Raw genomic sequence first — 27,984 nt, forward strand, 5'->3', positions numbered from 1 at the left:
CCATTAGTGCAACTTGCACAGTAAGTTTAATTACATCTTTATTAATACTTTTTAAGTAGTTGTACATTAATCCTATACTTTAAATATTTGGTCTTGTATTCTATCATATTAATTATTTCACGTATATTGTATCCTATTATTTCATGTATATTCTGTATGTGTGCTTTGTGTTGGATATTTGCTGCTGTAACACTTTAATTTCCCATTTTGGGAATCAACAAAAATCTATCTAGGGTGTCAGAGCACCTCAAACAGAGGTGTGCCGATCTGACACGCTGAATAATATCAGCCACGATGTGACCAATCCTCATTACCGGTAGTTACTTTGTCAGTGTCATAAAAGAAGTCACTGTGTCCTCAGTATCAGTTACATTCATTCAATCACAGTCTTTAGAGCAGCAATCTTGAACATTTTGCTATCTTACATAAAAATGATTCTGATGAATTTTACACAGTGAGGTAGAGCGATTTAAAGTTTGGGAAAAAGAGCACACTGTTATGAAGATCAATATTTGTTATCTGCAGACTTATGGTATTGGTTTCAGGAGAAAAAAAGAAAAATGCTTGGATCGGTGCTTCCCTATAAATGGAATGCCAATATTCACCTAATAAACAATATATAGGCCAAGAACTTGGGCATTTAAGCTCTTCAAAAGATGTACGGGCACTTTGTTATAAAGAAGAGGACTTGGTGAAAATAAAACATAATGTAGGCTGGAGAAAGTGTGTGTTGGCTGATCACATGCAAGTTAATACTGTAAACACACACACACACAGCCCCCATCTACCAGCTGTCACTGTCAGCACTTGTAACAAACAGCTTGATTTAGACAACCTCTACCTCAACTATTGTCCTCGCCGAGAGACACCTGCATTGTTTTTTCTATTCAAAACAGGAGATGTGTGTGACCGTTGTTGCAATCAAGCTGAAGATATGTTGCTTTAGAGATACAGTGGTTTTCATGTTTAATGGTCCAATTCTCTTGATCCTGTTTTGCTGCTGTGAAGCTAAGGTGCCAGCTGTCCTTTCACCCAGTCTGTGTCACCCATCTGCCAGCCCTCTTTCAGCCTCTACCTCAGCCCACTTACTCTGTGCCACCATGAACCTGCTGCCCATTCTCTCTCACACCGTCCACATGTCACTGGGGGGAATCTATTACACTATCGGCTCATTCAGAAAGAGCTGTAAAGAGGCCAGTCATGGTGATAAAGCTTTCAGAGTCAAGAGCAGATTCTGCCCAATAGACCCTTAAGAAAATACTTAAAGGGACTTAGTTTACCTCTATACTTAGCATTGAGTTTAGAGTGGTTTTATACTTGTTGCAAATATTTTATATTCTACAATGTCACTAACAAATATAGAGTTTAGTGTTATTTTTACTATCTCCCTAACATTTGCTACAGGAATTCACGTTGCTCTGGCACTCAATAGTAAGTGTACAGTGACTGTGTAATACTTCATGGTATTTTAATCTCCTCTGGGATCAATATAAGACTGCTGTAGGAACTTACACTGTTACTCATATAGTATGTGTACATGCTGTAGTTTTAATCATCCAGGTCATGGGATTTCTAATGGTTTGTTTGTTTGCTTGCTCGTTGGTTTTGCTTTATTACTATGGAAAACCTGCTGCTGTAACAAGGGAATTTCCCCATTGCGGGATGAATAAAGTATCATAATATAATCTAGTAAATCACACTGCCTTGGTGGTTAAGGGATTTCTTATAGTGTATTTTACGGTATTTATATCACCACTCTAATATCCTGAACACACTTTTAAGGTGTGTCTAGCATTTGAAATATTCCAATGTGGGTGCCACCCAGTGGTAATATCAAAAGCATGCAGTATTGACCAACAATTATTCAAATCCATAATCTTGTCATTAATGTTAATTAAGTGTTAACTCACTCAAACTCTTATTGTTTTCCAAACACATTTTGGGAGACAGCCTGGGAGAACAAGGTCAAAAGACACAGCATGTACTACATGCACTATAGTAAAAGTGTTTTGATCTTCAGCTCGGTGGTATTTGCAGGGTCACAAATGTTCAGTTGCTCCCATTGACACACTACATTTTACCCCATGTGCCTGTGAAGTGTTACATTGCAACTAGTTGTACCATTTCTAAAAACATTGATTTACTTTACATCCTCACCCAGCAAAGGCCCTTAGCCAGAACTTCTGTGTAGAGTAGAGGGTTTGTATATTTCTCACTGTAGAGTAAAAGGACAAAATGTGCATTCAGTCACTTTGAGGTTACTGAGACACGAAAGAACCCTATGTGGCACCTTAAAAAGGGACTGTTAGGGTTTCTCCTGGGCATTTTATTCTATTCATATTAAACAGCTTTGAAAAGTACAGAAGTGCATCTACTCAAGTACTTTTTAAAGTACTTGTACTTTGAGTATGGCCATTCTGTTTAGGCTATAGTAACCTATTATCTACTACCCAGCAATACACAAAGTTATTAAAAGTAGCCCCACCTTTACCAACATTAAAAGGCTGTATCAATAATTATAACAACATTTATTCACTGTTGTATTGATATATTGCTGCATTTACTAATGCAAAAGATTGGAGTAGCTTACTTTCACTAAACCATGTGATATGGGCCTTCCAACTTCACTTGTGGTCACTTTTTTAGCTCAGGATTTGTCCAAATACTTTTATTCTCTAACAAACGTAATAAATGAAAGAAATTAGCAACTGACCCCAACCCCTTTTTCTCTATGATGACCTTATAAGCATAGCCTAATCTACCACTACATCACTATATTATTAAAATATTCCCAAGGGGCCTTGTCATGAAAAGTATGTAAGCGCACTGGCAATACGCCTGGGTGACTCTAGTTGAGACACTCCACAATAAAGCCCTGCAGTTCCCAGAATAGAATTCCAGTTTCGGTGCAGGACTTGAACGGAACTCTCACTGTTTGTATGAGCGCAGACATCGCCGGTGAAGTCTGCTCGAACTAAACGGGGATATGTATCTTTTCATGTATACCTTTGGCACAAAACACTTTTATTAGTCGGCCCCCGCCTCGTCGTCGCCCTCCTCCGCTTGCGTTCAGTTCAATCTCACCTGTTGACGCCGGCAGCAGCTCAACGCCGCCTGTCTCTTTTTCCTAAGAGTGATTTAATCAAACCAGGTAAAGATTGTTTTTTTTAAAGCAGAAAAACTGACATACGTGGGTTTTCAGCCCCACCACAGCAAACGGTCGGTGAGCTCGAGGTAACTGAACACGAGCGTGACTTGTGTGTCTGAAAGTGAAAGCGCTTTAACAGTTTGCTGAAGTGACGTTTCGCTAAAGTTTTTTTCCGCATTTCCTCTCTGTGATTTCGTCCGGCTTCGCCACTATGTTATGAATTGGGGGACACCACCACTCTCGTCGTTTAGGTTGGAGCACGTTTACCAGGTAAGAGCTGTTATTTTTTGTACTATACTTGATATTTTAGTTTTAGCTGAAAAGCCAGCAGAAAATGCTTCTTAGACCTCCAAATAACTTACAAAACTCGTGCAACTGCTCTTAATAATGCTTTCCACACCAAACGAAATGGTAAAAAGGCTAGCTTACAGTAGGTCATGATATGCCTAACAGCACAGACAAAAATGTGTTCTTGACTTGGGAAAGTTCGCAGTCCATCTCTGGACACATCTACCTTTTAATTCCTCTAGTCTGCACCCATAATAAAAAAAGGAATTAATACAGTTTCCTGATGTTGAAAACATTCACAAAGCAAAGCCTTCTTGCATGGATCTAATTACTTGGCTGTGATTGTAAAAGAGTTCATTGATTCATACTTCATTATGTTCTTTTTCTGCCCTTTAGCCTAAATACAATTATGACAGTTTTCAGTCCTTATCTAGGAAAATACAGTAACTTTCTCTGACCTAAACTGCTGTTTAGAATTTTCTGTCAAACCGTGTCCCATGGCAATAACTCCAGCTTATACAAATAACCCCTTTTGTTTACAATGACCCTGAGGTATCTTGCCTTTTATCCCTCCATCAGCACGCACAGGATAAACAGAGTGGGCGGGAGTGTCGGCTACTGTAGTTTCAGGGAGGGTTGTGGGGAGAGATTGCCTTGGGTTAGGAGGCTTTTGCTGTCTGTGCAGTTGTGCCTTTAGTTATTGTCCGTCTCACTCCTTCACTAACACACATACCTTGTTTTGACTGGTTTTGGACAAATCTCTGTCTTAACTCTGCGTCCTAGGCTGTCATTACTGGATCACTCTTTCCTTGCATCACAATTCCAAGAGATTTACTCACGGCAAAGGAATCTGTCAGTGCAGTTGAACCAGTACTGATGCAAGGAGTTGCACTCGGTATCAAGATCAAGATTTGATAAGTGCCCTATGAGATTTAACCACAATGTAGGCCGTCTTAATACCTTGTGTACCTTAACATTAAGTACATACCTTAATGTACTTGTTTCAATCAATGACAGGCCTAAAGCCTACAGGTAGATGTATGCAAGGCTTAAAGCAACACTTTTCTGTCATACTCAATGTGTTTCAACGGGGCTGCAACTAATTATGGGTCTTTTTAAAGCCAACATTTTCCCTTGTCATAGTAGGAAAACCACAAGTCTTACTAATAACATTAACATTGTCTCTGCTATATTCAAGTCTTCCAGAAACAGTGAGCCAGCATGCACAATAACGGGGCCCTGAAACTTCTTTTTATTATCGATTAATGAAGGCTATTTCAATGATTTTTCTAATTACTTATTTTTTGTCCAACCAACCGTCCAAAATAAACAAAACTATTTCCAATGATATAAACAGAGGGCAGCAGCATATCTTCACATACAAGAAGATGGAATCAGCAAACTCTTTTTACTTATTTTTAATACTTTTGATGCATTACTATTTGCAAAGTAATCAGTACTAGTTCAGCTGTATATTGCAGCAGTTACTTTGGGATGAAGCAGTGACATTGTTTTTGATGTACTTGCTTTGCTTTAGCTAGCTTCCTACATGTCCCAGAGTGCCTTTCATGTTTGTTTTCAGAGAAATTACCTGAACTTGTTTGCGTGTACGTAGCTTTAAGTGTGACTGAAAATGTTCACAGCTAAAGTGCAAAATGTGCAAAGGCAGCATTTGAGCCTATAATCATAGGGCTGGATATCAAATCTCAATGCTTTAAAAAAAACAACTTTTGATTTTATTCAAGAGAAGTTCTTGCATGGCTGCCAGTGTTAAGGCACCATTTTCTTTTTGAAAAAGTTGGCTTCTTTTTTTTAAATAATAAAAATAGTTTATATCCCACAAAGCATGGTATTGTAACAAAACTTGGGTTTCATGTTGGCTCTATTTTTAACATTTTCAAATAATCCCCAGGCCGTTCTACTTGTGGTGCTCGAGCCGGAGCCGATATATTGTGATGTGTATACTAATGATTGAAATTGATGAAAAATCTTTTGCACATTCATCTGCCATTGTCACGACAAAACATTTCATGCTGACATCAGCTTGTCTACCAATTTTACACAGGAACGCAGAAAAACGGAATTAGCACAGAAATAGAATGTCCAATCCTACCATCATTTTTTACAGCAGTGATGTGTCTTTGTTTGTTTTCATAATAGTCAACTTTTTTCAGTAAGTAAATTGCTTAAATCAGAATGGTTACGCATGTGTAGTCGGTATTTGATAATTTTTGTTCTACCTGTGACACAGACCTTAACTACATCAGGGTTTTTGTCAAATGGGTGGCCACCCAGGTGTCAGGCAGGGTTTGTCTGAGTGTCAGCTGGGAGACAGCCAAAACCCGCTCCTCTCACCTGCTTTTCCTGCTCACAAACTTGTACTGTGACGACAGCTTCCTGGTCCTTGGCGCCGAGCCAGCAGGAGCCACATGCAGTAGGTCCAGAGGTCACGGCTCTGTAGCCCACAGCATTTAATCTGTCAAATGACAGAATGCTCTTTGCCCGAATGTAAGAACAAGTCTGTAAAATGACAGTTTTAATCTGTTTAAGGAAGCAAAGTTAGTACAAAATTGAAACAGGTTGACGTACAAATGCACACATAAAGACGTAGCTGGACATTTTCTTTTTACCCTTCAATGCAATCTAACAGACACCAAGTAGTGTGCTGTAATACAAAGCACAAGGCTTTCCAACTAAACCTAATTTTTCCAAACTAAGAGCATGACGTTGTGTGTTTTGTCTTTGGTCTGAGCCTCTGAACCAGAGCAAGGATGTGGCAAAAAAGGGCCGTCTGTGTCTCCATTTTGACAATAAAAATAGGAAAATTACTTATGCTCTCTGGAAACATTGTTCACACAAGATACTAATGTGATGATGTCAGGCCTGCCATTGAACAGAATGTTTCAAAGAATGGAGATTTGGTCTGTTAGGTTGAAGCCACAGCCTGTAATTGGGACCAATAAAAAGAAATTGTGACTCCCTAGTAGTTCACCAGGCTTAATAGCTGGTTTGGTCTTATGCCTTCTGCAGATGAGAGGCTACCACTTACTGTAACTCAAAAAGCAATTTGTCATCTGGATTGTAGATGCCTGTCTGGTCTGTGCTATGTCACAGTGTTAAAGGCAATGCAGCATGTGTACAGCACAATGCAGCGAATGTATAGCCTGGAAATCCAGACCCAAATCCGAATGGATTAAGGGTCTTGCGTTGAATATTGAAAGTCGCCTATCTCCAGGGGCGGCACCAAGCGTGTATTTGAAAATCTCCCTACAATTGGACAACGCTATGACCAATCACACCAAAACATGGGGTGACAAATCCATAGCCCCAAAAGCTTGGCTACCAGCGGAGCTAACTGGTGGATTAAATTGTTGTAATCTGCTTAGCTCGTATCTGGCCCGCCTATATCAGAAACACTGATGTGATTGGTGCAGCTCGGCTACAGGGGTATAGTTAATGAGCAGCATTACTCGATGCCAGAGTAACTCGCTGATTTAATTAAAATTGTGCTTGTGCGAGAACTTTGAATTTCCAGGGTAGTGAATGTATGTTGTACATGAATTTACTACTCCTCTGAAAATATTTGAGTCTCTTACATATCGTAACAGACAGGTTAAGTAGAATTTTCGGCTTTTTTTGTTAAGTCCTTTTAAGATCTGCAATCTGGAAAAGATATGCTTTTAGCCAGTGCAAGATTTATTCAATTCCAATACTTCAATAGAGCTTAAATGTGGGATCATACATTTATACTGTGAAACCACAAACCTTTGACCTTCGTCAGGTAAAAGATAGATGTTGTTTTACAAGATGAAATATCGTAAATAAGTAGGGATTCTCTCATACTGATATTGGGCCGATACGGACTCAAATAGCTGGAGCGGGTATCGGTGACAATGGGACAGATCTTTTCAATTGTAGATCTATACCTTAACAATGTTTTTTATTCAACCCTGATGTTACACATGAATGAATGATCCCGGTCACTTCCACACAGCTTAATGGTTAAACACTGGTATTGAATCAGTACTCTGTATGGGCCGATACCCAAAGACAGTCGGCTTGGGGCATCTCTAAAAGAAAGTGAGTACAGTGTGCAAGATTTAATGGAAAACAGGTTGAGTTTGTGGTGAAATCATTCTGTGCCCAGAGCTCACCTCTCTACTGCGTACACTGCAAAATATTACAGTATGTGCTACAAATTTCTACAAAAATGGCCAGTAATATAGACTTAGACTTAGACTTAGCTTTATTAATCCCTTTGGGATGACTCCCGCAAGGAAATTAAAATTTACCAGCATTTATACAGTAATTTGCAAGTTTAGTCATTTGATTTAAGTGAACTTAGAGTGGCTTGACCCCCCGCCCCCCCCAATTTTACAGGCAGTTTTGCTCACATGCTCATAGTGTGACATGTTTTCCCTATACTGCCCTGGCATTGAACTGTCACTGTCAGAGCTCTTTTGTCCTGTGTGTTGCTGGTGGAAAATAGCTGTTGTTGTCAGTGTTGACTTTATGGTTTTGTGTACACGATGCTTAGCCCCTCTTTTCCTTTCAGCCACTCATCAACGAGGGTTCCTGACAGGGTCAGTGTTATTTCAGAGTGCAGTTGTGTCTTATTTTCCTCATTTGGGAGCTACAGTATCAGATTAGTCATACTTTATATATGCTTAGGACTAAGTCTAGTGCTAAATTGCAAAGATGGCAGTACAGTTGTACAGAGGGACACTACAAAACATATACAGTATATATAGTGCTTTCCTGCTGAAGAGAGGGTTTTAAGATTCTTTAGAACAAGATATTTTCATATTGGACATATTTTTACCCTTATGCCATGTTTTTATGACATACCAGCTGACCTCACTGGCATACAGTATGTCACTTAAATGATGGTGATATGCCATCATCTTGTTTTTGATCTTGTCCTAATGTAATGTATGTACTTCCAGAGGTAATATGTTTAGTTGAGATGGATATTGAAAAGTCTAATGCCCCTCATGTAATGAAAACATAGCAGATCATGACATGTTCTGGATAAAATCTGTGTGTCTGTATATGACCAGTGTGTCTGTAGAAAGTGGGATATCTATCTTTGCTATCCACAAAGTCCATTTGTCCATTTAGTCACTTTCTCTTTTTATTGGCTGACTTCCCCCTGGATTGTTCGAGATCAAACACACAGGTGATATGAATGGAGATGCCTTCAGTGGAGCCTCAGGATGAAAGAGAATTATACGACTTTGCTGATTTGAATCCATGGTGAGACAATATGACAACAGAAGCACTCAGCTGTGTTGTTGAACGTTCAAAACTCTCTCCCGCTGGTGTGTGTGTGTGTGTGTGTGTGTGTGTGTGTGTGTGTGTGTGTGTGTGTGTGTGTGTGTGTGTGTGTGTGTGTGTGTGTGTGTGTGTGTGTGTGTGTGTGTGTGTGTGTGTGTGTGTGTGTGTGTGTTAGGGCTGCACAACTAATCACAATTGAATCGAAATCACAATATAGACTAGTATAATATCCAAATTGCAGGGGGGTGCAATATTAGTTAATTGCAAAATATATATATATAATATTAGTCAAACCATTTTGAATGAAGTGTTGTGGTGCTGCAGAGACGTCCCAGCCTACAAAACCTATCCTACTGTTTGGTACATATTCGCAAAAATCACTCTATAATAATTTTATTTCTTTCAGTTAAAAATTTACAATGAAGAAATGAGAATAATGATACACAATTATCATTCCCTCCAATATCGTGAATCATATTGCATTCGCCATATCAGTCAAAATAATCACAATTAGATATTATTCTGTAATGTGTGTGTGCGTTATGGTGAGCCAGTTATTGCTGATCCATGGTTGACAATTAGCATTGCAGACTGATACACAAGAGTCCTGAACTCTTCTAGGTTTAAGTTTGAGAGTCGAGGGTTATGTATTGTGCTACCTTTGGGAAGTTATTACATAACTTGTCCACAGAAGCACACTCAGACTAACAAACACACACACTGTTCACTCCCTATCTGCTATCTCATTTTCCAGAGGCGCTCTCCTACCAGCAATGAAGTCCCAAATATGTTAGGCACATCTGTTTGGTTTTTTGATATAACTCTCAGGCTAAACTTAACCCTCTTTTTTCATGAGCTTATTTTTTATCCCTAACTAGGGCCTTTCTTACTCTCTCTTACTGTCTCACTGTCTTGTTTTGTCACAGCTTGTTTGTTTAGCCCTTTGTTGCGTTTGACATTTGAATTTGTGTTAACCTGAAACAAGAAAGTATGGACTTTACTCCTGAATCTCTGACTCTCTCTCTGTCTCTCTGTCTCTCTCTTTTTTCTTTCTCTCTCTCTCTCTCTCTCTCTCTCTCTCGGCTCCACAGTATCTGAGTGGACTTTAGCTGGTGGTCTGATTTTGAATGCTTGCACTGATGTTTGATTCTTCACCACTGATTACAGACAGACGGAGTTGGATTTACACCCATTGAAACGTCCTCATGAGAAGTAATATTTATATTTTTCCTCTGTGAACATTATGTCCATGGACAAAAGCAGCATGTTGCACATTTGGTGCATCACTAATAACAAGACGCTGAACTTTGACAATTTTCCCCTGTCTGTCTGTCTGTCTGTCTGTCTGTCTGTCTATCCATTACCCCCCTCCCCACCCCCGAAGCACTCACTTTATGTCAGTGTGCCAGTCGTTGTTTGGAAGCCCCTCACTCACATCTCAGCAGTATATTTATCTTTGTGCTTCCACTCCTTCTGCAGCCTAATAAGGTCTAGATACAAGGAGAGAGGGAGGACACAGAGGGCAGGGGTAGATGGTGGGAAAATGTTGGACAATGGGAATTAAAAGTATTTTCCCACAAATTGGTTGTGCATGGTCTGTGCATGTTTTTGTGTAAAGAAAGACCACACAGTAGAGGAATAAAGGGCAAACTAGAATAAAGAGAACAGCATAAAAAAAGGTCTTTAGGTTGACATATTCCCAAATGTTGGGAAACACTTTGATGAAGAACAGTGTAAACACTATACAATGATACTTGTTCTGGTAAATGCACATGATTGTGACAGAGAACAGATAAAACTACAATATAAGAGTACTTCAAAGTCTTTTTTTCCCCAATCTCTTTGTTTTTTTTCAAGTTAGTGACATTTGCATAGACAAAAGATAAGTGATAACAAAAGGAGTTTTAAACCCATATACTGGACCTGCCACACACCTGTCTTCAGGTCCCTATAGTCCACCCACAAAAACAAACCCAGCACACTCACTCACTCACTCACTCACTCGCTGACAGAAGTGACATAATAGACAAATCTTTTTTTTTTTAAACACAAAGAAAAGGAGGCAGGAGATTAGATCAGTTTCTGTCTGTTTCTTACCTTAAATGTGTTGACATGGGCTAAAACTGTATGCCAGATTTTGCGGAAAGTCTAAAGGGAGCCTCTTAAAGAATACCTGATCTTGTCAAGCCTTACACATTGCAGTAGCTCAACAATCCATTTGTTTTGTGTGGGAGGGTAGGAGTGAGTCTATTTAAGAAGAATGAGCCTCCTAGCAAGGAATATGGTAAATATGATCGCCAGTTTTGTAGTTTTGGACATGATGAGTGTGGGAGAAATTCTGAAGAGGAAAGAGAGGGTGTAGAGGTTTGTGCAAGGGCTGTGCTAATTGTACCAAATACTGAAAACCAGAAAGCTGATAACTTGGGACAGAGTAGAAACATATGAATGTGTCGGCAGGCGATTGATCACAACTGTTGTAATAGTTCTATCAAGGTATAATTTAGCTGATATTGCGTTTGTAAGGTGGGCTCTGTGTAGAACCTTGCTCTGTATAAGGCTGTGTCTTGCACATATTGAAGAGGAGTGCACATGGTCTAATATCTGTTCCCATTGCTCATCTGCTACAGTGACACCAAGATCTTGGCTCCAAGTAGTCCTTAGGGCGTCAAAACAGTTTGACTTTATGTTTGAAATAAGATTATAATAGGGTTGATACGAAGCCCCGTTGACTTGAGGTTTGTGATAGGAATTTATCAATTATAAAGTCTGGCGGTTGGTTAGGAAAGTTAGGCGATTGAGATTTTAAATAGTGTCGAATTTGGATGTAGAAAATTCCATCCGCATAGAGGTCGTTGATAGTTAGCAGGCCCTTTTTTTGACCAGATCTGGAAAGTTGGGTCTGAGCAAGAATCAAGAAATGAATGGTTATGAAGGACCCAAACATGATTAAGTATGTAGGCTGAACTGTCTCCTAAACTGATTCCAGACTTTAAGTGTATTTCTCATTATCTTATTCAAAGAAAATTGCTCCTAACGCGTGGATGGCCACCGCACCATAAAAAAATAGTTTTTTAACTGGTCTAGAGAAGAGAAAAATGATTAACTTATAAGTATGTGAATGTGTTGGAAGGCATAAAGAACCACTAGTGAAAGAGGGAGGGAGGAACATCAGGCAAAATCAGATTTACACCGATATAAAAGCGGGCTGACATTTTTGGTAAATAGCTCTTGGAATGAGTGGGTGACAAGGATTCCCAGATATTTAAAACCTTCAGTAACCCTTTTAGCACAAAAGAGATCTTGAGGAAGGTGCTCAGTAGTGACAAAGTTGTTTTTAATACTCTCCAACATACTGGCTGTCTAGCTGCTGATGAAATTCATAAGACTCTAACAGAAAAGACTATGATCATTATCTTCAGCAGAGAATTGCCAAAAACCCAACCACACACTGTCGCCCACACCTGAACTCTACCCTCTCTTTCACTATTGCTTCCTCTTCATTGTGAGGGGTTTTCTTCATCCGAGACAATTTTGTGGAAGCCAAGTGGGGGGGATTTCTGTATTTAAAAGTGCTTATGCAGCACCACTCGGCTGTGAAATCCCCTTTGTGAACTGTCACCTGATCCCTGATATGCCTTCAACTGTGAAGCAGATTAGATTTCCACAATATTTAACAAAGTAAGTAGCTCTCATTACCTGCCTCCCCTGTCTCTGCTTTTTAGAAATGCCCCAACATAACATGGAGAGCCCCAGGAGCTCGTGGCGGCAGGGGCTGCGTCCTCCATGGATCACCAGAGTGACTGAAGGCCAGAGCCCCGCCTCCTCGGGGGCGGAGTCGGACACAGAGAGCAGCAGCACGGAGAGTGAGAGGGTAAGATGAAGCTGTTGATAATGTGCATGCAGTAATGTTTCATGGGGCTCTTTCATGTCAGACAACATTGTGGTGGCCCATGAAATAGTCTTCTGTATCTCCGTCATGGGATAAAGAAGCATCTCGCGACATGCAGTTAAACCAATCATCATTGTCTACTTTTTTTTTTTTTTTTTTCTTTTTACCCCTTTCTGTCAGTCCTGTATTAAAATGTTGGAGATGGGCTCACTGAGGGTGTTGTCACCCTCCATGCTCCGACAGCGAATCACAGAGATCGACCAACAGAAGGAAGAACTGAAGATTGAAGTGAGTGTGTAGGACGATTGTGGCCCACTCATAGGCAGGCACAAAAACATCTAACTGTCTCCTCATCACATGGAAAACAACTGATTTACTTTAGATTTAAATGGTTAATCGATGGAAAATTGATGGAAAGAAAATAAATTGGCAAATATTTTCAAAATTGACTAAATACTTTTTCAAACCAAAAATGCCAAACATTTGCAGGTTTAAGCTTGTCAAATGCAAGTTGTTGGCTGTTTGTTTTTAAAGTATCTGTGTGATTTGGACAATTGGAAAGCAAGCTGTGTAAAAATGTCATGGTGGGCTTTGAGAAAGTACGTTTTTTCAGTTTTTTTAAATTTCACAAGATTCGAGGATTAATTGGGAAATAATCAAGTGAATCAAAACAAATAATTGTGAACTGCAGTAATAGAATGAATTTTAACGGGTTATTATTTTAAGGGTTCTTTTAACTCAATATGACCGCATGGCTGCAACAAATCAACAACCCAGACAGAGAGTTCACAGAAACGCTTAACCCTTGTATGGTATTTGGGTCAAATTGACCCATTTCGAATTTTTACAAGAAGAAAAATAGTACATGTTACATTTTTCTACCTGATAATCAATGGCCTTACTTTATTTTCTGTGATAAACATTTATTCCTGACTCAATTCAGAAAACTATTCTGGATATGACCATTTATGTTTTTTCCATAGTGGATTTTTAACATGAATTATAACTTTATGACAAAAAAGAAATCACACTTCCATTTTTAATTGTGTTCCAGTAGAGACTAATTGCATTCCCTAAACATATACTGTATCTTATCTCATTTGTTTAAAATTGAGATAAAGACAATATTTGTTGATAGATTATGAAGTAACATTTTATTTAAGAATTGTTTTAAAACCCCAAGTAACTCATGGGTCAATTTGACCCGAGGGAAACGAGAGGGTCCCGAAAGTGAAGAAAATACAAGGGTGAAATGATATGTCTCTGCTGACGTCTGCACATTTGTATCTCCAAGCCGTCACCAAACAGTGACATAGTCACGGTAAAGGAATGCTTATCTGTGACCTGGTCCAGCTCTGGTCAATATGATTCAGCTCCTGTTCTTTCAGCTGCAGCTGGAGATCGCCCTGCTGCAGGGAGAGCTGCGGACGGAGAAGAGCCAGCTGCACAGACACACACAGAAGCTGCAGGCTCTACAGCGGGAAGCCAGACAGAAGAAGAAGCAGCAGAGATACACCGACAGACAAAAGGTATCATATTATACAATCAATATTCATTATTGATTTTTCATTTGTCACAGACATATGTTGCATTTGTGATTTTCATGTCTAACTAACTGAGTAATAGTGTTGATTCTAACATTTACAAAGAAATATTGTCTTAGGGAGTTTTACACGTAGAAATGTGTAGGTTCTGTAATGGTCAACTAACATCAAACAAGTTCATGTCAAAGACAAGCTGATTCCCATGCAATGATTGTTGGTGTAGAGCTGGTTTAAAGTTAGATGTCAGACAAAACTCTGTAAGCATGGTTGAGAAATGGAGTTATTGTGGAGTTATTTTCTTCTCTCTTTAAAAGTTAGTTGATGACTCTTGTTGTGCTCTTGTTTCACTTTTTGTAACTGCAGGAACGAGAGAGTCTGGAGGAGGAAAGACGCAGGGTGGAGGAACTGAAGGAGAGGTGTGAGGCGAAGGAGAAACTGATCCCCAGTCAGCCAGAGGGCCAGAGAGAACAGCTAACACTGCAGCTGCAGCAGGCAAGTGGCTGGGCAGCACACAGCCTCTTCATGCATGAAAAAAAGGGAAATACTTTTAACGACAACTTGATGATGTCTTAAACACATTTAAAAGTTTAGCTCTTTCTTTTTCATCCTTCGTATTCCATGGCAGATTTAGTACCACTGTCGAGTGCAGATGTTAGTTGCGCATGCTCAGATTCAAACGGTTTACGGCATGACGTGTCATACTGAAATTTGTAATATCGATGAAATAATAAACTTTTCTCATTACAAATAATAACAGAAGATTGAAATCATTTCAAAAACGTTTTAGCTATCTATGATTGTTTGATTGCTAAAGTTAGCTCAAAACGCCTTTCAAGTGACAGCCGTTGTTGTGTTTGGTTGTTGGAGGTAACTAGCAGTCATTTAAAAAACGTTTGAGCTATCTATGATTGTTTGATTGCTAATGTTAGCTCAAAACGCCATGCAAGTGACAAAAAACACCACTGGCTAAACTATTTAAAAATGGCGGGTTTGTTCAGGACATCCCCATCTGTTGCTAACAATGATGACGCAGTGATTAGTGACAGTGTCTGCAGGTTTTCACGTCAGCTCGCTAGCCGGTACCATGTAATGGAAAAACGCCATGTTAAAATATTTATCCCCCTCGCAGTGCAACCAGGCCAAAAGAACTCTTTTCAAAAACAGTAAAAATCTGCCAAATATCTATCAATCTATCTCTCTCTCTATCTATGTATCTATCTATGTATCTATCTCTCGATCTATCTATCTATCTATCTATCTATCTATCTATCTATCTATCTATCTATCTATCTAATCTTGTTGAACGTGTTTATTGGGAAAGAAATGTAGTAAATGATGTTGTTGGCACCAATCCAAAAGAAATCTAAAGCTGTAACTGATACTTGGTGCTCTGTTTTGGCTCACGGCAGTCTGTGTCTCATATGCAGGGTGTATTAGCATTGCTGCTGACTCTTCTATAAATGCTGTTTTTGGATTGCACAAAGTGTGATTGTTCAGTACAAGTTCCACCTGATGTGTCAACGTTTCAGGCACTCACACAGCACACATGATGTGTTATTGTCTTTTGTGAATGTGACGGAACAAGATTGTTTTAAAAGCAGTGTTTAATGACAGGTTTGGTTCAGTCCGGCAGCAGGTTGTTACTTTATGTTGTGACATGACAGATTTACTAGGAAATACTTTTAAGAAACTGGTTTGACATAAATTGTGTCACAGAAAACCTCACGCATGCACACAAACTGGGGACTTATACATGTACACACTGCACAAGAACGAGAGGGCAGGTATTTCAGTTATGAGACAATGAGGTTGTACTAGTTTTTACTTTCATCTGCACTTGCACTTTTATATACCAGTACTTATACTGACAAAGTATCAAGAAATACAATTCACCACAAGTTGGTGTTATATTATTATTTTTTATAATCAAAATATTAAAAAAAATCTAAATATAAAAAATCTAATCTAAAAATCTAAATTCTAATGTTAAATTTGATGAAAATTTGAACATTGACAACTTCTCAGTTACTTCATGCTTTCCGCTTAAGCCCAAAATGGTCTCCTAAGCCCCTCCCCACACAAAGGAGAATGAATGTGTGTACATGAGCAGTGATTGACACACAGTTAGACACCCCACCCTGGCCCTGATTGGTGCATCTGAACAGGGAGCTGTGGATTTTTGCAAACCGCACTACAGGCTGTAGGTGGTGCCAAAGGAGCCAATTTTTTATTTTATTTTTTTATTACCTGCTTCGTGTAATTCAACTCGAACATAGGGTCAGTTTCAACAGAACCAACAGAAAATTTGTTTCATAAGGCTGAACTACTGCACTTTTAATGTAAATATAATATTATCCAGGAGGATAGGAAGGCATTAGCTTTGTTGTTACAACATTGGTAAATGAAGGAACCAGCTCCTCAAATGGAGGTCTAGAATATTGGAATAAGTGCTATTTTCACACTAAATTTCCTACCATTGAAAGAACTTTATTCTTAATAAAATGATTCCTGTAGCTGTAACTGAAGTCTCTCTTTGAAAAAAAGGTCAAGAAACAAAGAACTAGTAACAAGTGTTGCTAATTAAAATCCAAGCACAGTTTATTACAGTTCATTTAAATTTTTTATCCATGGTTATGGTTATGGTTATGGTTATTTTAGACTAATTGCCCTGTCTTGAATGCAGGAGAAAGAAATGATGGAAGCGGCAGTTCGGGCTTTTGAGGACTGGGAGTTTCGTGTTCTGGAGCAAGAGAGCGGTTTTGACGAGGAGGATGAGAGCGCTGTGGAAGAAGAGGAGGGAGAGAGTACAGGACACATGGAGAATGAAATATCGCGTCAGCAGCATGGCATCAACATTGCGCAGGTAAACAACAAGGGGGCACAGGACGAATTCTTGGCAGAATTTCACAGCTGCTCCTGATGTGTTATACGGGTTCGCAGCTTATCTGCGTGTCATGTGCTTCATGCCAGTGTTTACCCCCGCCGACTGACATGGGATTAACCTTCACACAGACTTGTGACGTCAGGCTTGTGCATGGAGCAGGTGGATAAAACAACAGGACACGCCACAATCTAATAGTCTCTTCAAGCTTTACATACAGTACATAACATTTGTAACTTTTTAAAAGGTTAGTCTCATGTCAGAGACAGGGGGTGCATTTGTTTTGAATTATTGTGTATTCTGTATATTGTAAGTTGTTGTTATTTTGCAGACCCCCTGGACACACATGTATGGAAGAGAATAAGGGCCATGTGTGGTAAAAAAAGTCAGAATTCTGACTTTAAACTGTGGCCCCAATCTTCTTCTATAAACCTGCAATGCTATGAAATGTTTTATTCTGTTTTAATGGCAGTGTAAAAGTTTAACTCATCTAAAACTCACTTGTTTTCATGCATTGTGGGAAAGTTTTTTTGAGTAACAACTAATAATATTGTAGCAGCAATAACCCAAAGCCACCCATCTCCTGCCGTCTGTTATTTGTGATCTAAAGTACATGGCATGAGTGACTTAAGAGAAAAAAAGCTGAAAGGTTTTGCCCCATCTCCGAGGTGGGAGGTTAATCTTCTTCTTTTCAGAGTTAAAATAAGCCAAGGGCAGACCAAAAAGTGAACTTTAGAGCCACAAATCTGAGCTCTTCCTACAATAATCACAGAGTTGTTGGCATTGATCAACAAAGCTATAAATCTAGCTTAGAGTCTATTTTTGCACTGTAAAACAAAAAAGTGAAAATCATCATTATTGGCTTATTTGCCCTGAAGGACTCACTTCCACACAAGAGGGCTTTTTAAGAATTACAGCACACACCCACACACACTACCCTCTCACACTAGCTTCTCACAGTCCATGGTTGACATTGCAGGTCATGACTTGCCCTCCTTCCCTCACCACCGTTAAATTGTGTAACGAGGATAAACTCTTCACCTCACTCTCACCAGCATCACCCTGACACCGTTACATGACTCTGTACAGCAAGCTTAATTACATCAGAGGCCACCATGAGAGAGAAATCAAAAGAGCAAGACAGAAGGAACAAAGAGCAGCAATGACAGTGGAGACGATGGAAAGATAAAACTCATCAGGGGATTTGGAAGATTTTGGAGCAAGGCTAGATTGTCATGGCTAAAATGATAATCAGGTTTTGTTCAACACTCAGGTCATATATGTACTGCACTTGAGAAACAATTAGCAGAAAATCTCCTGGTTATTTACAGCATCATTTCAAATGTTGAAAATGAAAAGACATATTCCTGACGTAGAAGTGTGTCTTCCAAAATACAAATAACATACAAAACAATTAAGGATGATTAAAACTGAAATTCTATCATCTAATGCCATCAAACAAAAAAGATTCATCCAAGGCATTCACCTTAAGCTTAAAACCTGTTTTTGGTGAACGCAGCATTCATGAATACAGGCTGGGATTAGCCAGACAGTTTTGAATAGAGCGGGCTTGATTGGACGCACCAGAACAGGCACTCTAAACACAGAGAGACAATGTAGTACCCAATTGTTCTGATTTACAGTGGAAGCCAAAATAATGATTGTCATAGTTAAACAATTCATTGTGCTGCTTTGTGATTGAAAGAGTCAAGAAATAGAACAAACTGAAAGACAGTAAAACATGTCAGATTCACATGGTAATTTGAAGCGGCCTGGAACATGTTGGCACTTGTGGGATAAATCCTAAATGGATAACAGTAGTGAGGCGCCAACTGTTTGAGACTTTGGTACCTGGGTGTAAACTTTAGATTGTGATTTATTGAACACGTTTTTTTTTAAATATCTTATTAAGGGACTCAGAAATAGAAACGTGTAGAGAAGTTCACATAGTCGTCCCAGCAGTCACTGTGTTGTCGGCTTATATTTACAAAGCCGCCACAGACAGGTGCTTCTGATTTTGAAATGTTGAGGAAGTGAGAAAATACACAACTTGTTTGTTTTGCGGAATATTTCTTTGACGGCATTGTCAATCTTTTGCAGTACAAAAAGGACTCACAGTCTGCAGCCATGGTAACGGTTTGGTAGGGCTGTATGTAAACACGGTGGTGCTTTGGTGCTGAATGCTAACATCAGCATACAGCTATAGTGTTCACTATGATTCCCATCTTAATTGCAGTGTTGGCATGCTAACATTTGCTAATAGCACAAAACACAAAGTACATATGAAGATCACCGGAATGTTATTAGTTGTCCAGGTATTTGGCCATAAATATAGTATTGGACAACTGAAAAACTTTGACCTGATGATGCCGCAAGATGAAAAGTCTGAAGATCTCCAACATTTTTTACGATTCACCCTAGGATGGAAATGAATGTGTGTACCGAATTCAAACGCAATTCATCCTATATTTGTCAAGACATTTCACTCAAAATCACATATTTGAATGGTCATCGTGACGCAGTCAGGGGACTGCAAAAGCCAAAGGGATTCGTCCTCTGGGGACTATGAATGTTTCTATTAAATGTAATGGCATGTGTTATGAATGCCAAAAAAGTTTTATTGCCAAACTTCCTATGGTCATTCTTTTGTGTGATGAGTACAAAAGTCATTCAAAATCACCCTCTCATGTATCTAAATTATTTCTGAAGCCTCCACTATTTTCATGTGTTGCTGATAGCAAGTGAGAGCTTCTGTAAAATCTTTTGACATTGTTTACATTACAAAATGGGAAGTTCCCAAAAGGTAGTTTTTCCATTCACGTGTCAGATTCCACAAAAACTTATAAATACAGATATAGCTCAATTAGATGGAGTATGTAAGAGGAGGCATGAGAGAAGAAGAGGGAGATTGTGTGAGAGGGATGGTAGTTGACTCAGCCGCAGTGTGACCAAATGACAGCTCATCTCTTGTCTGGCTAAATGTCTGTCTGTCTGTCGGTTGGTCACTCTGTCACATTTGCTGTCCTAAGGTTCTGATTAAATATCAGTCCTTCATTTCTTTTGAGTCAAACTCAGCCCCACTGTCACCTATTTCTTCTCGTCCCTCTCATTAACTTGCAAAATAGATGTTTGATTTGCATTGTCTCGGGCTGAGCAGATCAGCTCGGCTCCGGGCCCACATTTGCTCACGCTTTATCAACACTATGTTTACCCAACATTACAACATAATGAAAAGATTAAGTCAACTCGAGCCAGTCCGATGAATTGGATACAATACGTGGCTTTTTTTTTTAGGACAAGAGAGCAGATGTACGTCCACGCTGAAGGGAATTATGTTGTGAATTTTCAGGATAGAGTCCAGCAGTTGGAGAGACAGCTGAGGGAGATGGAGAGGGAGAAGGAGAGCGAGCTGAATGCCTTGAGGAAAGAGAGGAGAGACCTAGTCCTCACAAGTCAAACCGTAAGAGGACTTTATGATATTATGGACTATAGCTGTAATTACAACTGCTTAATAACGAAGAGCAATATTTAATTCTGGTGGTTCATTCATTACACAGTCTGTATTTGATATTTGATTGGAAACAGCATTTTAAATTTGATAAAAGATGGGAACCAATACATTTACCAAAGATGGCAACTGTGTAAGAAATCGATTCCTATTGTCTCCCTAGTTTGCCCGTTGTTTATATTTTTACTGTGTTAAAGCTGCAAATATTGCATTCTTAGAACCTCAGGCTGTATGAAATTGTACACTGTTCCGTTTTCCATTTTGTAACTTTGTCCAAATGTCTTTGAATTATTAGACCCACTTCAAAATGTTATAGAATAAGCATTGTACAGGATGCATTTTGAGATGCATCCTGTACATTTTTTGTAAAAATTTAATGTACACTCATTTGCCATATTTGCCACATCTGTATGCCGCCTGGAGGAATTACCAAAATTCTTGAGCATCAGTTGGCAATTAGTGATTAGTTTATTATTAATTTCAGACTCAGCCCCAGACGGCTAAGCTTGAAAACACAATGTAACTTTGGACAGCCCACACTGCAACGTGTTAACTGTTATTATTAGGAATTCTCGCTCCAAAATATGTGATTTACTCAGTCCCTAATTAAACTGAGCTGTTTATCAGGCAGCCAGTGCTTGGCCTTTGATCAGATTCATGAAGGCACCGGTTGAATGAGGAGGAGACACGGGGAGGGAGAGGAAAAAGCAAATCAGACATGGAAAGGGAGAGGGAGACAGGGAGCAAGAGTGATCGAGAGAGAGAAGGAGGGGGAAGGAAGGAAAGGGATAGAGGGAGGAGTAAGCAATGTGAGGGAGGGTGCTGCTTTCGTGAATGTGTGTGGACATGTGAGTGTGTGTGGATGTTTGAGAGGGGAGAGAAGGCAAGCTTGGAGAAGTTTCATATCCTTTCAATAAGCGGTAAGCCAAAAAAATGCCGTTGCATGAATGTGCGTGTTAAAAATTGTGTTTTTCAGAAAACTGTTTAATTATCTGCTCTTCTAAAGTAGAAAATGGGAACAGCGAGAGGGAGGGAAGAAGGGAGTGGCAATATAGAGGAGGAGAGGGACAAGACAGTGTCAAACAACATGACCAAGTGTGTATGAATAAAATATGACAGTGCAGGATGGACTTTACTTCTGACACGTTTAGTGAACTCTAGCTGATGAGAGGTTGTTGTGTCTGAGAGAAAATGACTTGTGTATTACTTTCTGATTCAATTTCATTGTTGTAACAAGGGATGTAGAATGCAGAGGTAGAAGGAAACAATACCGATAGTAACTATTATATAAATATTCACACTGCACACACTCCCTGTGGGCATGTACTGGTGTAGAGTAGTGCTTGAGAAAGATAAGGGTTAAATAGTGGACTGCATGTGGCGACTGAATTGCTCATGCGTTTGTGAGTCAAGCAGGGAGGGAGGGCTAGAGGGGAAGATAGAGAGGCAATGATAATGTTTTAACTCATTACGATCTCTCTTGGAAGAGGAGTTTTCATTCTCAGTCAGATGTGGTATGTCGAACGCAGCAGCATTCATCTGTTACTGTTATATGCCATATTCCCTGCTGCGTCAGTTCATTGAAACTTTCAGTATTTGTGCCTTGCAGCCAGTTTAGCATTACAGATACGTTACTGAATTTTAAGTTAACTTTAATCTGGTCCTATAGGTTCTCAAAGGGAAGAAGCCGCTTAACGATTGGTCGAACATCACCGGCTCGGCCCCCTGCATGATGTCATTCTCCCCTTTGACAGTTAACAAGCCTCCTCAGGTATACATCATGTCGCAATGGATACAGCATGTGTTCACAACTCTCAGTAATGTTTCCTGTGGATTGATCTGCCTTTTTATTTTCTCAACTAAGCCATAAATTCTTCCAAAATGTCAATTTCCCAGAGACCTCTTTAAAATGTTTTGTTCAGACAGAACAGTCCAAACCTTAAAGATAATCAGTTTAATTTTACAGAAGGTCAAGCAAATATTCACATTTTCACATGATTAATCAATAATCAAATTAGTCGCAGGTTAAATTTCTGCAGACAGACCAGTTGTTTTGTCACCTTAGTGCTTCAGCTCTGTTTGTCGCACAGCTCATGCTTACAATGTTTTCTTTTATTTTGTAGGACCCATGCAAAGAATCTACCAGTTTGCCCAGAAGACGAAGCTCACATCGCAACAACAGAGTCAGTGACAGGCCGCTGTCAGCACAGGGTGAGCAATTACCAGCCCTCATTTTCTGTTTTTTATTGTGCGTCTGATTGCTTAAGCTGAGAGCACCATGATGGTAAAGTAAGCTCTCATTGCACTCATGCCATTTTGTCCAACTGTTTGTTCAGTTCCCTCCCTTTTAGTCAAATGAAAGGTGTGTCAGTTGAGTTGGCATGTCGTTATTACGCCGGCAGAAAGCAGGATTTTCCTGTTGTGACCAGATGAGCCAGAGAAAAGCCTATTCTCTTCGATAATATCTATTCTTCACACACCTACATCATCCATCTATTTTTCACACACCTACATCTATCCGTTACCAAACATCCCGGCAGCTTGATTTACAAGGTCATGTCAAATCTTGCAAGGTGTCCTTCTCCTCGCTTTGTCTATTTCTGAAAGCAGTAACTCTAATTTCTACACTATATGATTAATTGTCTTATTACACGGCCAGCACTTGCGCAAATTATCTCACGAGCCACATCTTACATAAAGCAATTTGCGCTGACTCATTCATTTTGTTCTTGTGTGTCTTTCTCTATTGCCTTCCTTTCTCAGTGTTGGTGAGGACGCTTCCAGACAGCCAGTGCCCAGAGGCTTTCACTTCCCCTCTCCCCTCCCATAGACTCAGCAACGGGCACAGAAATGGGACCAGCAACGGCGGTTTGCTGCTCACTCCATGCAGCAGTGCAACAAGTTCCCGCGCTGCCAGGTCAGCAACTCCACTGCTCATTTGATGAGCATTTCCTTTAAAGAGAGAAATGAAAAGTGACTTTTTAATGTATTTTTATAAGTTGATATACTTGATATACATGAAACAATAGAAACCATACCTTTGCTAACAGGAGTGAGAAATCTTGAGTGTGTGAAGGGTTTTATTTCAGAACAAAAACATGTTTTGTAAGGCGCAGTTACCATAAGAGATCATTGCAGTGAATTCCACCTTGGGTCTTGTTTTCGTAGTTTTGGCCAGTTTGATTTATTGTTCACTTTCATTCTCCTTTCCAAATATTTTTTTAGTTAAAATAGTTTTTTTTTTAAAGTGACTGGTCACGGTCCTCGCCCCATCGGATATCTTTTCAGCCAGATTTACACATTCCCAGATCTTATCTTTGTAAGTAAAATGTCATAATTACACATTGGAATGAGGGCCTAAACTACAAAACAGACCAACCAGAATAATCATTTTAGGATTTTTCCATTGTTAAGTGCATGAACGAATTACACTATACAATATACTGTATGTCCTCAGCTAGCATACAGCAGTAGCAAGAGTTAGTAATGTATTGTCTTGTGTTAATAGGGGTAAACTGGAGTTATGCACAAGAACATTTGTACATTTGTCAGACATGAACATAAAAAAGACTTCCCTCAAAAAACAAAACCCAAGTTCGTTATGCTCTTGTTTTCTTCTTTTTTATTTGGCTTTTTTGTTTTTGAAGATTTTACGCCCTTCTATACATACCAGGCTTGTTTGTATCTTAGCTTTTAGTGTATTTGGCTGATGAATTGAATATATAACTCCTCTTCCTTTCACAGCCCGTCTCTGTTGGATCTTGTGGAGATCGAGAAGAAACTGAGGGAAGCCAAGGCAGAGAGAGAGAGGCTGCTCAGAGAAAGGGTGAGTCACCTGCCGTGGGAAACACTTGCTGACACCTCTAATCTCCCGCGACACAGCATTAGACACGGCTGTCTGATCCCTGACACCCACTCAGCTTACACATCGGGGTCCAAGAAAACAGCTAGCAGATGTGTGGATGTTTGTTATGCATGTTTGTAGCATTGGCAAATCCAGAGACTGAAAAATGTGAAGCTATAGGATTGTGAGTTTATGTGGAGTTTAAAACCTTAAAAGTGGTATGTTTTGACGTCACGTTTCCTTTTTTGGAAGCACATGTCAAGGAATGCATTATTAGGAGTATCATCGTTGTCTTAACAAATTGGTGAATTCAGTTATTGTTTAGAAAATGGCTAATCATTTTCAATGATGCATGTGTGCACCCAGGAAGAGCAACAGCAGTTGTTGGAGGAGAGAAGGCAGAAAGGGTTAAATTCTCCCAAAACAGAACCTCCGGAGCCAGAGACCCCACAAAGCCCAGAGGCTGAACCAAATGAGCAACCAAACAGCAGCTCTCCTCCGAACGCTCCAGAGGTAAGAATGAAATGACAACCAGAAGGTAGCTTTAAAGGCCCTGAAAAACATTTTATCAGTCACCTTCTTACTCTGAGTGATGGACAGGTAAAAAAGAGAAAAGATAGTAATTGATGAAGCAGAAGCAGAGTTATGCAAGTAGCACCTAATGTAGCGTTGAGTCTCTAGCCTCAAGCAGAGATGAGGAGCGAGCAGCAGAGGTCCGTTAAGCTCACTTCTTTTCAACTCCAAATTTTTATTTTTCATTGTCAAACTTGTAGTCTTTAGACCCAACCAACACACACTCAAGCTCCCTCCAGAGGAACAAGTTAATCAGACACACATTTACGTACAAAGACCAAAACCATTTCTAAATTGTGCTGTTCGGACAATTTTGAAATCTGGTTATAAAACAGCAAACTTCTACTTGTACCTGCTTTACATCTGATCTGTATTATCCTGATGTATTCATCAAATAAGTTTCCAACTCTGAATGTTTTTTATTGTCAGTATCTTGTGATTGTACTTTATGTTTTGTTCTGTATTTGTCTTTGTAATCTGATGCGATGAGGTTGAAAATGAGGGTTGCCGCTCAATGATCTCTCGAGTATGAATAAAGGTTGAAAATGTAAAAGAAAAGCACAACAAATCTTTTTGGACCAAACAGACATGCCCAGTATCGTGATGCAATACAATCAATCATCTAATTGCAGAAGGCCCTCCAGAGCAGCCTGCCCCTCTTCCTCTCCCTCAACTTTGACCTCCGAGCCCACGTGGAGTCCCTGGGTCACGGAGTGACCAGCTGCACGGACCTGCGACTGACGCCTCGACGCTGCGCAGGCTTCCTGACCAAACGAGGGGGGAGGGTCAAAACCTGGAAGAAGAGATGGTTCCTGTTTGACATGGACCACAGACGACTAGCCTACTATACAGGTTAGACTGGCTGGGAGAGGGATGTGTGCTGTGCACATACTGGCTGTTTGTTTGCATGAATGAAAGCCATCTGTGTATCACACTAGCTTAGTAAAAGGTAGTCAAACATGTGTAAAAGAAAATTCATCAATTACATTATTTTCCAGCTTTTATTCTCCACTTATTCCTCCATACATTCATTTGTGTTTCCACCCAAAAATGGTTTGCATTAATGGTGTAGTCTGACATTTTACACATTTTGTCAAAATCAGAAAATATCCATCATTTGGTTCTTCTCTCTTTGCGGCAGACTGTGATGAGAGGAAGCTAAAGGGCGTCATCTACTTCCAGGCCATAGAAGAAGTTTACCTTGACCATCTACGAACAGCTACTTCTGTGAGTTCCCTTACACCAACGCACCAACCAAATAAATGTCTTCTTTTCTAAATGGGGCATTAGATTATAGACAAGACAGATTTGCATGGGAATAAAGACACAGACGATCTCTGCAATTACTGTACTATAAATCTAAGGCAGGTGTCAGGTAACAGCAGGACTGCTATGTAAAGCCTTGTTTTGCTGCTGGCAAGTCTAAGGTCTTGGGAAAATGTGTCACATAACAATTATTGGAAAGCCTGCCATTTATATTTACAAATCAATCAAGCTGCAGAGTTTTTAAAACTACTAACATTTCAAGTTATCTTACAGTGAAATTGGTTTGCAGACATGATTCATGCAAAACACAACAACAAGACATAGTTTACAGAGTTGGTCAGAAGGAGGTCAGCATCCAGGTTAAAATGAAAGTAACAATCTCAGCAACCTGTGCAAAGGAGCAATCTACAGACAACTAAGAAGTTAATTTACTTAAGTTCTGTACTATGGACTAACTGTGAGGTACTTTTACTGAGTATTTCAATGCTCCTTTCAACTTCTACTCCCATACATTTCAGAGTGCAATATTGTACATTTCCCCCCACTACATTTAGTACACCGCTATGGTAAGTAGTAACTTGAAGACATGAGGTTATGAAATAGCATGACTAAACCAATGTTTCACCACAGAGACATTTCCACCTTTTAATCAGATGGTTTTATTTAAATAACAGTTTGAGGCTTGTAACATTACCCAGTGTTAAAACAAAGAATTCATTCATACTAAAGAAACAACAACCTGTTATTCTGCTTCTGAGAAAAGTCAAGATGGAACTGTGAGAGCGGTGCTAAAACACTTCAAATGAACTGTTGTAGTAATAGATTTGTCTTATCTATCTGATCAAAGTTAGGTAATTTTCATAGCTTTTGGGTTTCACATGGAAGAATGCAAGGTCTGGTCCAAAAGCCTCTTCATCATGACCCATCACATTATCCCTGTGTGTCCCTTCCTTCCAGTCTCCACGGCCCAGTCTGACGTTCTGCGTGAAGACATACGACCGCCTCTTCTTTCTGGTGGCTACCAATCCAGTGTCAATGCGGATTTGGATGGATGTCATTGTCACGGCAACAGACGAGCACAGCCGTTACTGACCTCTTGAATACGTGACTGTGCAACCCTTGAAGAAAGCTCCTGAACGGACAATGCAGGGAGTCATTTCCCCATATCTGAGGGGCTGGTTTGGCTGAGATCCACTTCAGGGGCTGATTCTGTACCTGGACTCATGAATCTGTGGACAAAGTGCGTGAGATGCAGAGGTGCAGTGGTTTCAGGCGCTTGGAGGAGACTGTTACTTGGTGCTTGAGTGCCAGCGGAGGTTGAGCAGCCAAACACAGCAGTCTTTTACTGGGAGGTTTCACTCTTTGAGTCTGGCCTCCCTCTGCTGGTCTGAGCCCAGCATTACAGGACTGGTACTACACCACAACACACTACTAACGGGGTGGACACAATAATGGCAACACCTGCACAATATAATGCAATCCAAAATACCAACTCAGCAATAAATATAACCTGTATACCTTACTGACTGATCATGATTTGGGCTGTGATCGTTTTTTTTGTAATTTTGTGTTAGATTGTTTTATATTTGTTTTAGGTGTTTCCACTAATTTGTCCATCTCCTGTATCTTTGTTTTCATAAATTACATTTTCATGATTTAAGTTATTTGGAAATTTATATGGGTTTGACATGCAAATAAATGAAGGCATAATACACTGTTATGAATGCACTATTAAATGTTTATACATAAAAGGTTTGCTCTAATTT

General features: G+C 39.7%; 1 protein-coding gene across 3 annotated transcripts; it reads left to right on the plus strand.

Moving 5' to 3' along the window:
* phldb3 (pleckstrin homology-like domain, family B, member 3) lies at positions 1 to 27,740 on the plus strand. Of its 3 annotated transcripts, none has more exons than XM_034873875.1 (15): positions 1 to 20; positions 12,436 to 12,584; positions 12,783 to 12,890; positions 13,991 to 14,131; positions 14,510 to 14,638; positions 16,830 to 17,009; positions 20,377 to 20,487; positions 22,205 to 22,306; positions 22,659 to 22,746; positions 23,299 to 23,452; positions 24,280 to 24,361; positions 24,746 to 24,892; positions 25,585 to 25,804; positions 26,094 to 26,179; positions 27,176 to 27,740. In XM_034873875.1, exons 2-15 carry the CDS (start codon positions 12,438 to 12,440, stop codon positions 27,308 to 27,310), a joined length of 1,830 nt encoding a protein of 609 aa, XP_034729766.1. In that variant the 5' UTR covers positions 1 to 20; positions 12,436 to 12,437; the 3' UTR covers positions 27,311 to 27,740. The 3 variants fall into 3 exon arrangements, with proteins under 3 accessions (XP_034729766.1, XP_034729765.1, XP_034729767.1); XM_034873874.1 differs by lacking the exon at positions 1 to 20 and adding an exon at positions 2,917 to 3,418; XM_034873876.1 differs by lacking the exon at positions 1 to 20 and having other exon boundaries at positions 12,438 to 12,584; positions 25,588 to 25,804.
* The last annotated feature ends 244 nt before the right edge of the window (positions 27,741 to 27,984 follow it).

This window comes from Etheostoma cragini, chromosome 6, assembly GCF_013103735.1.
Source record: "Etheostoma cragini isolate CJK2018 chromosome 6, CSU_Ecrag_1.0, whole genome shotgun sequence".
NCBI classification, from domain to species: domain Eukaryota; kingdom Metazoa; phylum Chordata; class Actinopteri; order Perciformes; family Percidae; genus Etheostoma; species Etheostoma cragini.